Source organism: Aphelocoma coerulescens, chromosome 2 (genome assembly GCF_041296385.1).
Source record: "Aphelocoma coerulescens isolate FSJ_1873_10779 chromosome 2, UR_Acoe_1.0, whole genome shotgun sequence".
NCBI classification, from domain to species: Eukaryota; Metazoa; Chordata; class Aves; order Passeriformes; family Corvidae; genus Aphelocoma; species Aphelocoma coerulescens.
Window position 1 is genome coordinate 74,977,045 of NC_091015.1, and position 13,175 is coordinate 74,990,219.

Below are 13,175 nucleotides of genomic sequence, written 5' to 3' on the forward strand. Positions count from 1 at the left end.
TACTGCTATAAAGCCAGTGTGAGATCATAATCAGAGTTACCAATGTGTAACTTCAATAGGACTTTCCTTCATCCTTAAATTTTTCTCTCCATGCCTTTCTCTTATGTAAATGAGCTTTACAAATTTGACTATCAAATGACCACCAAATAAACTATGTAATTACCAGATTTTTCAAAGGCTCTTGAGATCTTGCAGGGGAAGATGCTCTGCAGTGATGAAGTAATGTATGGAACCACTGAATCACAGAGTGGCTGAGGTCGGTAGGGACCTTCCAAGATCATGTAGTCCAACCTCACAGGAAAAAAAAGTGGTTTCTAATGTTCAAATAGAATTTCCTGTGTTTCAGCTTGTGACCATTGCTCTTGTTCTACCAGTGGGCACTGCTAAGGAGAGGCTGGCTCCTTATGTAAAGCTATGTAGCAGCAACAGAATACCTGTTAACATCCTGTGAGATGACTTAGTATTTCCACAGAGAGAATCTCACTGTCTTTTACAGTATGTAGAGCTGTAATTCTGTAATTAACAGAAGTAACAGCTCACAATGGACAGGATACAACAGGTTTTGACCATTTAAAAAAATCTGCAAACAACTTCCATGCCAGTAAAGTCCAATAGTAAACCAAATGTGACCTGAGCATGGACCCAGCTAGAAGCTCAACAATGCAATAGTCCACATTTTTTTATTAGAATCACACTCCCTTGAACAACCTGGACAGTTACCCCTCCTCCAAGTAGTCTGAGGACAGTTCAGGCAGCATCAAACTGTTTCCAATATGCAGTTTGAGTGAGACCCCTTGAAGCTCACATATGGCACCTAAATGGCTACGTGTGAGCCACACTGTCTCTTGCCTTGCAGGGACAGATTGGTGTGGTCCACTTTACTTATCAGTACGGACAGACCCTAAGCATATTTCATAAGCCAAAGAAGGTCAGAGTTGCACTAATTATAGATTGCTGTGATTACTTATAATTAACATTTGAAACCTGCTGAAATCAAATAGGAATGGATACTGTCACTTACTCCTAAGTAAACTATACCTTGAATGAAAAGCTGTCCTACTGAATTCAGTGTGGGCCTGGGATTTAGCTGATGATTAGCAACTAAGATTATTTTTCCTCTAAGACCTTCAAATTTAAATGAAAATACTTATGGCATACAAGTTTCTTCATAACAAGTGATCTTCATTCATGCAGTTGAAGTTTGCTTGGCACACTTCTGAAAGGCAGGGGTGTCAGCCCCACTCCTCCCATTTCTGGTTGCTATCAAGGCCAGCAAATGCCTTAGTGTAGATGCTGTAATAATACTGATACAGTTCAGAGGAACACCCTTATCTCCACAACCAAAGGAAATCTGCTTGCATTTGCAGGGTTTGCTGAGTTACATTTCTTGATCCATCCACTGGGAAATGCTATTCAGCACAGACAAGGCCCGAACTCAAACAGAATAATAAAAGGGATTTACATTTCTCCTAAGCAAAACACGGCTCTTTCCTCAAATGTACTGCTTCTCCTTAAGAGTGAAAGATCTTCATCACACATGTCCTGCAGCATGTTGTTCTTTCCAGATATGGGATTTTTGCTGGGAAGTTGTGACACACAGTTTGTGGGAGCACTTGCCAGCTGAGCAACGCTTTCACTAGTGCTCACCACACTCCTTAAACAGGCATGCTACTTCTCTTACAGGCTGTCTGTATGGAGCTATATGAGGCTATAGTATTTTCCTAGGAACCACAGCAAGGATGTAAGCATTGTGCCTTCAATTGTGTTAGCTGTATATCTGCTGTGACAAGAATTTCTCTTGACAAATAATGACAACATCATTAAGCATTCACTCTAAAAGTGTTTCTGGTGCTTAGAAGTGCTCATACTTCCAGGTTATCACTGAATGCTTCTTTCAAAACCAAGGAGTTACTGAGGAAGTGTTCTTATTTAAATAAGAAAAATACTAGGCATTGATAAAAAGAAGTGTTTTTAATGCCATATACAATTAACCTGGTATACCACAAATAGCTGGCCTCCAGCTGTACTTAATGTCACTGATCACAACCCTTTGAGCCCAAAGTGCAGTCAGTTTTCAATCCACTTCACTGTCCTTTTAGCTAGTCCCCACCTCATAAGTTTGCCTACAAAAATGTTATTTGGAATCTGTCAAAAGCCTAAGTCAAAATAAACAAGAGCCATTGCTTTTTCCTCATCTACTGAAAAAGTAATTTCATCTTAGAAGATGAGATGAGCATGATTTTATTAACATAAATTCATGCCAACTACCTTCGGTCTTTCTTGTCCTTCATTCATTCATCTGAAAATGGTCTCTAGGATTATTAGCTCTGCCCCCTTCTCAGGCATGAAGTGAAGCTGACTAGCCCAGATCTTCCTTACTTCTTGCTCTTCTCAAAGACAGGACTGATACTTGCTTTTTCTAGTCCTCAGGACTTCCCCCATCCCACATGATCCTGCTCTTATGAGGATGTCTTCGCTACCCCTGATTTTCTGATGAGTCTCAGCGGCCTGGGAATCCTGAGACAAATCTTACCAAGGAAAACCAAGGTGAAGATGCCAATGAGTACCTCAGCCTCTTCCATGTCCTTTGTTACCAAGTCCCATTTTTGAACTAATTTATACTGTTAGATATGACAGTATTAACAATTAAAATAACAGGATGAAAACCACAAGGTCAACAGTCTTAGTTAATAATGGGCTTTAGACACAGTAGTAACTATTTGCATTATAATGATCACTTTTTCCTCCTCTCAAAAACACTAAGTCTAGAAAAGTTTTAGAAGACCTACAAAGCAACACCGGCATTGGTCTTTTCAGCTACAGTGGCTGAGCAGTTCTCTTATGGGTGCATTGTTCCATCTGCTTTTAAGTATAAATATAAAACAATGAAGTAGAGAAAAGAAGAACTCTGAAGGAAAGTAAAAAATCATTTACATATGCTAAATTTGAAATCAGTGATGGCTCATTTGCACTTGAAGACTAAACTGCATACAGCCTAGATGAACAGCTCTTTTTTCCATAGCAGAAAGAGATAATATGGGATCACTCATGGCAGGTATATCTCAAGCGTAAAGAGGAATAGCAAAGATACATAAGAGGTGATCTTCATTTTTGGATATGATATTAATGTGATTATTGATCGTGTCCCCTCTGGTGTCCATACTTCAGAAAGGACAATGAAAAAAACAGAGGTGGTTCAGCAAGAAAACGTAATTTTGATTACAGAAAATACATCTTTAAGTAAGAAACTGGAGAATTTCAAACTTTGTAAACTTTAAAGAACAGTCAAGCAGATCTGAGACACCTAACTCGTCTTTTAGTATGTGTATATGGGGAATTACTGGATATTAGAAGATACTGTGATCTGCAGGAAAATAGCCCTGTGAGCTCTGTGAGTGGACACTAAAATACTGGAAATTATAAACAGTATCAGGCATGCATTTTCTGTGGTTTACACATATCACTGTAGCCTCAATCTCCTACTCTTAACAACAGTGCTGACCTTTTGAACTCACAGTGCAGTGGCTTCTTTCTTTCTTAGCATCACATGCCTGCCATGAGGGCAAATGGAAGACATGGTGCTAGGCACAGACAGAAGGCATTTGTTTTTTTCCATTCTCAGTCCTCTGCTACAGACATGCCACTTCCAAAGGACCCATTCTCATAAGTACTCTTATTACTTAGCAGTAGATGGTGGCACATATGTCTGTCTGAAAAATATGTTTTAGTAGTTCCGTTATATTGTGGAGAAAACACCAAATGAGTGGCCTCTGTTATGCAGATGAGACTAATTATAGTCTATCTTTCCTGAATATGTCTGTGGGAAATACCTACACTGGCAAGGCTCTCCTGGAACATCATCTGAAGTTCCAAAGTCCCAGATTCAAGGCCTCTCAACCTGGACAATCAAAACTGCAAGCACTCAAATGCCCTGCCTTCTGTGTAAAGCCCCAGGCTCATGCTTGGTTATACTGGATTATCTGGGACACTTGGGCAAAAAGGTGTAAAAGAGCTCTGCGGGAGGCAGGGTGTTAACTAGACGAATGTAACTTTCAGATAAAGGAGAGAGTGCTACCTCCTCCTGCAATGTGTCTGAAGAACTGTCCCAGGCTTCAGTTTGCAGTCACTAACAAGGCTTAGCTCATGTGTCTTTCAAAGAAGTCCAAATCTTACTACCCACTGACTTCATAATTAAATAGACTTTAAGGCTCAAAGCTCCTGTGGAAGTCATCTCATGTAGTATCTGGCAACCCTGTATTGATCCCTCTGGCAGCAGACGTAGATGGACTCAGCACGTGCAATCCTGCTGCTATGAGTGGTTTGTGACTGTGTGTTGAACCGTGGCTAGCACCATTGAAAATGGAGGAAATAGTCACAAATTAGGCTCATGTATGCTCGGGAAAAAAAAAAAAAAAAAAAAAACAACAAAACAAAAAAAAAAAAAAACAAAAAAACAAAAAAAAAAACAACAACAACAAAAAAAAACAAACAAAAAAAAAAACAAAAAAAAAAAACAAAAAAAAAAAAAAAAAAAAAAACAACAACCAAACCAGAAAAGCTCCCTGTTGCTTCTCTAAGTGCAGTGAAATAGGAAATTACTGAGGCAGCTGCAGGTGGCTGGTGCTCTGAGCACTCTCCTATGACCAACCAGCTGCACATTTCCCAACGTCTCTAACGCCAAAACCACACTCTGGCCCTCTGCAGTGCGACTGGAGCCCAGCTCTACCCCAGTATTACCAGATGCCGGGCAGGGAGGGGGCCGAGTTTGGGCTCAGAGCAGAGCACCCGGGAAGCGGGATTCCCACGAAAGCCCAGCTACACTAAGTGCTGTGTTTTTTCTGTGGCTGGAGGCACAGCATTTTGGGCCGTGCTGCAGCAGCCCTAACAGCGTTGGAGAGCGCCGCCAGCCCCCGCCCGGTTCGGTGGAAGGTAGAGGGAGGCCACGATGTTCGTTCAGCCCTGCAGCAGGCACCCAGCACGGCCGGGCTCCGCACCCGGTACCGGCGGCGCCGGGGCCCGCTCGGTCACATGGAGGCGCCATTTCCTCTGCCCTTGCTTTGCCCTTAAGGCCGCCGCGGTGCCGCCGGTGCCTCGCCCCGCACGGGGCGGTTGCGGGCGGGCGACGCGTCCCCGTCTGCCCCTCACCGCACGCTGCCCGGCGGAGAGGCGGGGGTAGCTGCGGCGGGGGAAGGGGCAGGGGCCGGCCCCGGCCGGCTGCTTGGCTAAAAACAGCCCTCGCCTAATAAAGCGATGGGGCCCGGTGCCCGCGCCCTATAAATACGCTCGGTGCGCGGCCGGCGGGCTTTGGCCGGCGCGGCTTGGCTCGGCTCGGCTCAGCTCTGCGGGCGGGGCGGTGCAGCCAGCACAGCAGGGCCGCCACTGCCGCCGCCAGGACAGCCCCGGCCCCCGCACCCCGACACCCCAGCGAGATGCCCCGGGTAGACGCAGACCTCAAACTGGACTTTAAAGATGTCCTGGTCAGACCTAAAAGGAGCAGCCTCAAAAGCAGATCAGAGGTGGGGATATCCAAACCCAGCATGCTTCCCCCCCCGCCCCCCCTCCCTCCCAACGCTTAACTTCCTTAACCCGCCTTCCTCCTCTGCTTTATTTTTGTTTCCCGGTCTATAGCAGCAATGCCCTCCCCGATGGGGACGCCCTTTGCGTGGCGGGGGGATGCCGCTGCTGCCAGGAGGGCAGGACGTGGCCGGGGTTGCGGAGCCGGTGGCGTGTCCCCTCGCGGCCCCTGTGGAGCGGGGGGCGGCGGGTGCCGCAAGCCGGTGCCGCGCTGGCCTTCCTCGCTCCTCAAGCTAAAATGTAAGGGGGGCAGTGGGGGATTGCTTGCTCCTAACAGGTGCCTCTGCGGCGCTGAGCGGGGGCTGACCTCCGGTTTCGGAGGGGGCGTCGGCGGCGAAGCGGCAGCGCTGCAGGACTGGGGTGTCCGGTTACCCGCCCCGCAGCTTGGGCCGGCAGAAGCCGGTGATGCCACCTGACAGGCAGCATTGCCCTCAGCTTCGGGGGCTGTGGGCGGTGCTGATACCGAGGAGCTGATGTGCTCTTTAAAAAAATAATTGCAAAACAAGCCCCGCGAAGACGCTGGGGAGCGTTTCCCAGTGCGCAGGGTGCGCCGGGCTGGAACCCTATCATGGGGAGTACTAAGGGAAATCCCATCAAACCTGGGGCGATGGGTGCGTTTCACCCTCGCTTGGGTTTAACCCCCTTGTGACCTGCGTGTGTGGAGCACTGGGGTCCCCCTGGGGCTCTGTGTCCCTGCTGGCCCAGGGCCACTGTTAGCCGGAACAGTGCTGTAGTTCTCTCTCATCAGGGATAGGGAAAGACCCCAGGAAATCAATCCCATGAGAATCGATTGCCGCCACAAAAAAAGATGGCTGCTTCAGGATCGAAGGTGCCTTCTCGTTTACCCCACATAACCCCAAGGTTAACAAAGGATTTAGTTTGACTAAAGAAGGAATTATGTTGTATTGGGGGATGAAAAGAGGATTAAGGCTTTCTCCAGGGGACGTGGAGTTCTTAGAGAGACTGAGGTAGAAAGGGAAAGGGAAGCAGGGAGGCTGTGTTTACTATGTGCCTATGGCCAGGGATTTTGAGGGTAACAACGAACAACTGTGCCATCATGAGGTGTAAGATCAGAGAGGCCCTCTCAGTAGAAAGTTGATTTCTGGCAAGTAATTTTTAATTTACGATGAACAGTGTCCCAGCCAAGTAACTCCTCATCGTATACCACTGCTGCACATAGAGCCTGTGGGCACTTTTGAGCCATTTGCTTGGGGACCTGTGGATCTCTCCTTAAAATTCACTGTGCCGGCCTGGCAAACAGGTGGAGCTGTGCTCCACCGAGTGAGTGGCAGGCACATGGCTCCTTCAAGTGCAGTGTTTTGTATATTTAGCAGCGTGCAGGCTGTGGAAAGAAGGGCTGCTGGGAAGGGAAAACGATAGGAGGAACATGAGCTGATATGGCAGGGTTGTGACGGGTAGCTGTGATGAACTGTTAAAACGTTGCAGATGAGAAAAAGTGCGTGTCGTGAGGGGGTCAGTGAAAACCGATGAAGGTTAAGAAATTGGACACCATCACTGAGGCTGTGGCAACAGGGATAAACAGAGTCTGTGAGAGCCAGATCTGAAATGGACAGCCCCAGTCTGCTTCAAAACAAGAATATAAATAAATAGTTCTGGCAGAGGAACAGAGGCAGCATACTACAGTGCCTGTTACCCAGCAAGCTGCTGCTTTGAAGCTTGTATCAGCAAGCATCTGCTTCTCTGGTGTGAATGCCTCGTTTTGCGCAAGGATAGCTTTTTATGCAGTGACTAGAGTTAAGTCAGCTTCCTAGAGAGACAGTTTGGGATGTTTGCAGATCTTCTTGTAGGTTTGCTATGTTGATATTTGTTTCTGATTCCTTGCTCTGTCTTTGTTTTCCATGGTTGCTTTCTCCTTTTGGAAAGAGATCAGAAAAATGTGATGCTTGAATTCAAATATCAAAATTTGTTAGAGCAAGGATGAGAGTGGGAGCAACATTATCTGTCTGTGAGGTCTTGGTACTCACATAGCCTGTTCTTGCCTTGGCTGGGCTTACTCATGCACTCTGTCCATTACAAGTTCACCAGACAAGTGTCCTGTAGGAAGTCGTTAATTTAAATTTTGTAAATTTAAATAAGTCCACAAGAACAGCACAAATTGCTAAAATAGGTAGAGAGAATGGCAGCCAGCATGATCAGCAGTGTTGACTGATTTCCACATGAGGAAAAACCTAAACATACTAGGATAATTTGATATGGAGAAGAGGCAGCTGTGGAGGATATGCTAAAAGTCCATGAAATGAGGATTGGAATGGAAAAGGTGAAACTGAGCACCGGTTGTTAATTGTCTCTCATAAAACAAGAAGAAGCACTGAATGTAATTACTGGGCAAAGGTTGTAGTTTTTATGCAACATATAATTTGTCTTACTGCTGTGGGATATTGGAGACGCTAAAGGTGTGAAGGACTAAAAAAATTACAAGGCAAGTTCTTGCCCTGTCTTGTGAGTGTCTATTTTGGAATATTTTGATGTCTTTTCTGAAACACAGCTCGTCTCCTTTCTGAAGTTCCTTTGAAAGAGATGTTTTTCCTTTGTAAAACTGTAAGGCAGTGGTTCTGGTGCTGGTATCTGTGTGGAACTGGTTGTGAGATACTCTTGTTTCCTCCCCCTCCTCCATGGTTCTAGTTAATACATCGTATTAAGAGGGAGTAAAGTAAATTAAACTTTCATACTTGTTTCATACCTATCTTCTTTGTATTATTTTCTAATGTTAGCTGCAACTAAATTTCCTGTAAGACTGGTTTGTCATCCATGATGGCTGGAGAATTAGACCTCTGATAGTAAATGGGAGAAAGGAGAGTCTCCATTAAGATATATCTTAGATTGTTCACTAAAGTGACCCTTCACTTATGAGCTTATATGAGAATCTGATTCACAGTTTATCATTGAGGCACAAAGTTCTTTCTCTTATACAAACCAGTAATAAATCCCTCACAATATTAATCAGAACCTAGCCTGCAATTTGGCAGTGCTCAAAGTGTGTTTTAAATAAAGAGTAAAAAATCCTATATTTTTTCTGTTGCTTTCTTTTTGGTGATGGATTTCAGTTTAGTTCAGGTCTCCAAATGTTACTGGGTTAAAGTTGCAGTGAGGATTAATGAAAAGTGAAGGAGCCTTCGTTGTGGCTAGAGACTAAACTAACATCTTACAGTTGTGCATTTCTTTTTTTTCTCCTTTTGAGCTTTTTTCTCCTAGGTAGGAAGATGCTAGGTAGGCCAGTGGGAACCGATCTAATTTGATAATACCTCTTGCAGATGTAAGGAAAAAAAATGCCTGATGTTACCATGATCATTTGAAGGTGCTGAAGAAGAAATAACTTTGAAGGTGAAGGCAGATACAGTTTTAAGACATTAACTTAGAAACTAGCAGCTTCTTGGTTTAGCGAGCCAATGTATGATTGTTCATAGTGTATGGCGAGAGTGCCGGTAACCATGACCAAAAGAGCATACTTTATTATATTGTCATTTACCCTAAATAGAGACGAAGTCCTCTAAGCCCTGGAGATGGAGCAAGTTGCAATTCTGCCTTCTGTGGAGTTAGGACTTAAACTTGAGTTTCTCAGGCAGCCATACAAACAGCTGAGATTACTTCTGTATGCAATAACCCAGGGTCCTCATTGTCATTTCTTTCCAAGTTCTTCTGCTTTGTTCTTTCTCCTTTTTCAAATTTTATTTTGATTCTTTTTCTTAAGTAAGAGCTCTATTTAATGCAGAAAACATTCTTTTAAATTTTTTTTCTTGTTTGGAAGGCAGAAGTTGTAAAAAAAAATTAATGATGTAATAGTGGAACAAAAGGAACAGGAAATGTGAGGAAAATCAAGAAGCTCTGTCTAAACGTGCTGTATCTGAAATCTGCGGCAAAAACTTGTGTTCGATTACAATCGGTTACTTAAAAGAATGTGTCTGTTCATTGCAGGTCGACCTCACGCGCACCTTCACCTTCCGTAACTCCAAGCAGACATACACAGGAATTCCCATTATAGTGGCAAACATGGACACTGTGGGGACGTTTGAAATGGCTGTGGTTATGGCAAAAGTAAGTCTCGACTCTCATTTCTACAACAGTTGGGAAGCTGCTGGGTGACAGTGAGCAGCCTTTGTTAATTTTTATCTAAGTCTGTTGGAGAACAGGGGAACATGAGTTTAAAACTCCAGAACAAAAACAGGGCTCCTGATATAAGCAAGTTTCAGTGGAGATGCTTCCATACTGGGAAGCTTCCATCTTGGGTGTAGTTCAGCTTCAGGTGGAGCTTCTAGAGCTTAGTTTTTGAGGTCCCTTTGTGCTCCCTGCCAGAAAAGAAATATTAGCTGACAGGTTTTGAAAGGTTATGGGATAAAGCTGCCGCAGTTTCTACGTTAATGAGGCTCCATCACATTCAAAATACTGACAGTGGCTTAATGGAACATATCATAAACCTGGTCCTGAAAGGTTGGCTAAGTATGCCAGCCTTTTGAAGAGCTGTTTACGATTGCCTGGTCTGCTGTTTGCTGCTACTGTTTCTTCCAAGCAGGATGAGCCTATACTTAAAAGGGGATTTTCTAATGTCTTGTTTTGCAGCTGAGGGAAAAATTACTAATGTGGACATTAATATCAGTTCTCTTGGTTTTTTGCTAGCATGCAATGTTCACTGCAATTCACAAGCATTATTCTCTGGAAGAATGGAAACTGTTTGCTGCCAATCACCCAGAATGCCTTGAGGTACATTTTTCTACTGTAAATTATTATGGTTTATTGCTTTTTTCTGAACTCACATACACTGGGAGTCTCTTGGGAATACTGTTGTCAAGTGAGGTTTTGGGGAATGAAGATATTTGCTATTCTTAAATTCATCAAGAGAAGTGGCTTGTCCTGGTTTAAAACAACAGCTATGTGAGTCCATTACAAAAGTGTTTATGTTAAAATGCAAAAAAGCGAAGTTTATATATGCCTGGAATGGAAACAAAGAAGTATCCAGAACAGAGAAGGAGGAAATACTTGGGAGTAGGTGTGAGCACTGTGCTTCTGTTGCTGTTGGGAGCTGTGGTAGTGCACAGACGTGAATAATTTCAAGTAACCCAACCACAGGCTGGCCCTGCACACCCTTGTGCTGGGCAGAGTCTTTGCCATCAGGTGTGCAGGTGGATCTGGAGTCTGCAGGATGGAGTGGCCCAGGTGCTGGGCCTAGGCAGGAATGAGCATTGGCAGTTGTCAGAGCTTGTGTGTCTTCCACTTACTCTCCTGCAATAGAGGCTCACTTTGAGCTATTCCTGGCTGTGCTGCCCCACTTGTTCACAGGGTCCTAGCCTCATTACATTTAGTAAATTTAAACATTGACTTAAGTTCTGACTTTTCCACATTCAGATTCCTTCTTTTCTTCTGGCAGGCCCCTGTACCAGGAGAGGCACTGTAAGTGTTCCTGGATATCTCCCCTTCTGCTCAAAGTTCAGTGCAGTTTTTGATCTTTCTCTGTATGGAAAAGAATACCACACAGCTGTATTGGATCTTTACCTGTGGCACATTTTAGAATTATATTATCAAGGCTATTGATTACAGAGTTGTCTGAAAGTGAGCCTAGCACTTAGGCCAGTCAGGATTACTTACATGCCACCATAGGGTAGAAAGTGGTCCCCAGAGTGTCCTGTGTCTGAACACTTTCAAACTTATTTGTGGTACATAATGACTGGAATAGGACCTCCTAGTGATTAAATACTGGCTTGCACTGTGACCTTGGATTTCTGCAGAGGTTTTGTAGGCCAACAACTGTGGAAACTATTTTTCTTTTGGAAAGAACTTATGGGAAGATGAAGAAGCAATCTGCTTGTTTTCAATGGTAGCTGACCCTGCTTGAGAAAGGGGATTGGACTACAAAATCGCCAGAGGACCCTTCCAAACAAAATTATTCTGTGATTCTGTAGATCACAGGAGTGCTTGGTGAACTTAAAGACCTGAATTTTACTCTCTGACGGTGCCCCAGGTTTTCCACTCTAACTTGCTGGAAATATACCAAGTTAGGCCTTCATCTGTGTTTGAGATGAGTATGGCTGAACCTTGATTGATCTCAGGTGATTACATTTGCCTGTGACAGTCCACTTGTGAATGAATGCTAAAATGCTAATTTCCCTCTCTTTTATATCATTTAAACAAGACAGAAATAGCACACTGATTTTCCCAGGAAGGTATTTATTTCATATTACATAGTGTGATTTTTCACTAGTTACCAGCACAAGTCCTGCCAAGACTATGCAGGGAAAGACATACAAATTGTGTGTGTGTTTATGTCAGTTTTTGCAACCTACTACTCTGTTTTGTTCTCTCTATTTTTTTAGCATGTAGCAGCAAGCTCAGGTAGTGGACAAGATGATTTGAACAAGTTAACAAGGATTCTAGAGGCCATTCCAGCTATCAAATTCATCTGCCTGGATGTGGCAAACGGCTATTCAGAGTATTTTGTGGAGTTTGTGAAGTCTGTCCGTGCCCTTTTCCCACATCACACCATTATGGTAAGTGCGTAGAAAGGGTGGAGGGTGTGTGTGAGAATTCTGTCCAGGAACAGGACCCAGAGATTGATTGGTAGGCATCAGAAGCTAGAAAAAGAATGGAAGCAAGGAAGGATGTTTACAAACAATTTGGCATTATCCATCTTCCATTGCTGATGATTTCTGTGGGAATGTTTAGTGTGTGCTCTGACACAGCTTTTTGATTGAAGTTGGCATGGAGGACTGGGTGGATCCAGTTCTTTTCCTACTCATGTCCTCCTTCCCACTCTAGATGAGACCTCTAATCGTTACGTGTATGGGTTTATTTTGGTGATTCCAAGCAGAGGTTTGCTGTGGGAATGTGCCAACATTTCTGGCCAATTGAGGTCAATGACTGTTAGATCTCTCAAAGACAGCTCAATGCACTGGTCCTTGCCCATGATAAGAATGAGAGGGCTGTTGAGGACAGCATTATCAGGGAGCAAAATGGTCAATGCTGGGGCTTTTCATGGTGCTTTCTGTGATGTTACTATCCCATCTCAGAGTGCTAATTCCATGCTTCCTTCAGCCCTTGTGCACTAAGGGTAGGATGTTTGCATGGACATGGAACTCCCTGCAGCAGAGTGCTACTGCTGCTTTCCCAGGGCTCTTGAAGAAATGTCTGAATTGTTTCCATGAGAATAACAGAAATCCTCAAACAAGCAGCAGATCTATAATGAGGCTACCAGCCTTTCTTCAAGCCAATGCAGCAAAAAAATCATGTGTTTAGGCAACGCCTACTTTTCCATGCCAGAGATAAAGCTTCATGCATGTAAAGTAAATGTGAAGTAAAAATGTTCCTAAATGCACATTCTGCCTTGGTTCAATAGAGAATAACATGTTCAAGCAGCTCAGGGGAGGATGCATTCCTTTCTCCCATGCTGGAGGAAGGCAGTGTTCTTGCTTCTGAATGATGGAAAATTAAAGTGGGCTGGAATGCTTGTTGGATTCTGGGTTATCATAGCCTGATGAATAGGCATTCTTCAACAGCTACCAGGAGACATGGGAACCATCTTGGTATGGTCATACTTCCCATGGCTTTGGAGAGAGGTTTTCGAACTATGAAATTATAAATGTGGACCTTTTGAG

The 13,175-nt window shown here is 44.1% G+C and overlaps 1 protein-coding gene across 2 annotated transcripts in view; it reads left to right on the forward strand.

Annotated features, from left to right (window-relative positions):
* Nucleotides 1-5,126: 5,126 nt before the first annotated feature.
* Nucleotides 5,127-13,175, forward strand: part of GMPR (guanosine monophosphate reductase) — a 49,767-nt gene continuing 41,718 nt past the window's right edge. Inside the window, exons 1-4 of one of the 2 annotated variants that reach the window (XM_069008060.1) lie at nucleotides 5,127-5,516; nucleotides 9,508-9,627; nucleotides 10,207-10,290; nucleotides 11,898-12,071. In XM_069008060.1, the coding sequence (XP_068864161.1) occupies nucleotides 5,430-5,516; nucleotides 9,508-9,627; nucleotides 10,207-10,290; nucleotides 11,898-12,071 (465 nt within the window). In that variant the 5' untranslated portion in view covers nucleotides 5,127-5,429. The remainder of the gene's footprint in view (nucleotides 5,517-9,507; nucleotides 9,628-10,206; nucleotides 10,291-11,897; nucleotides 12,072-13,175) is intronic. The other variant, XM_069008059.1, reaches the window with a different exon arrangement.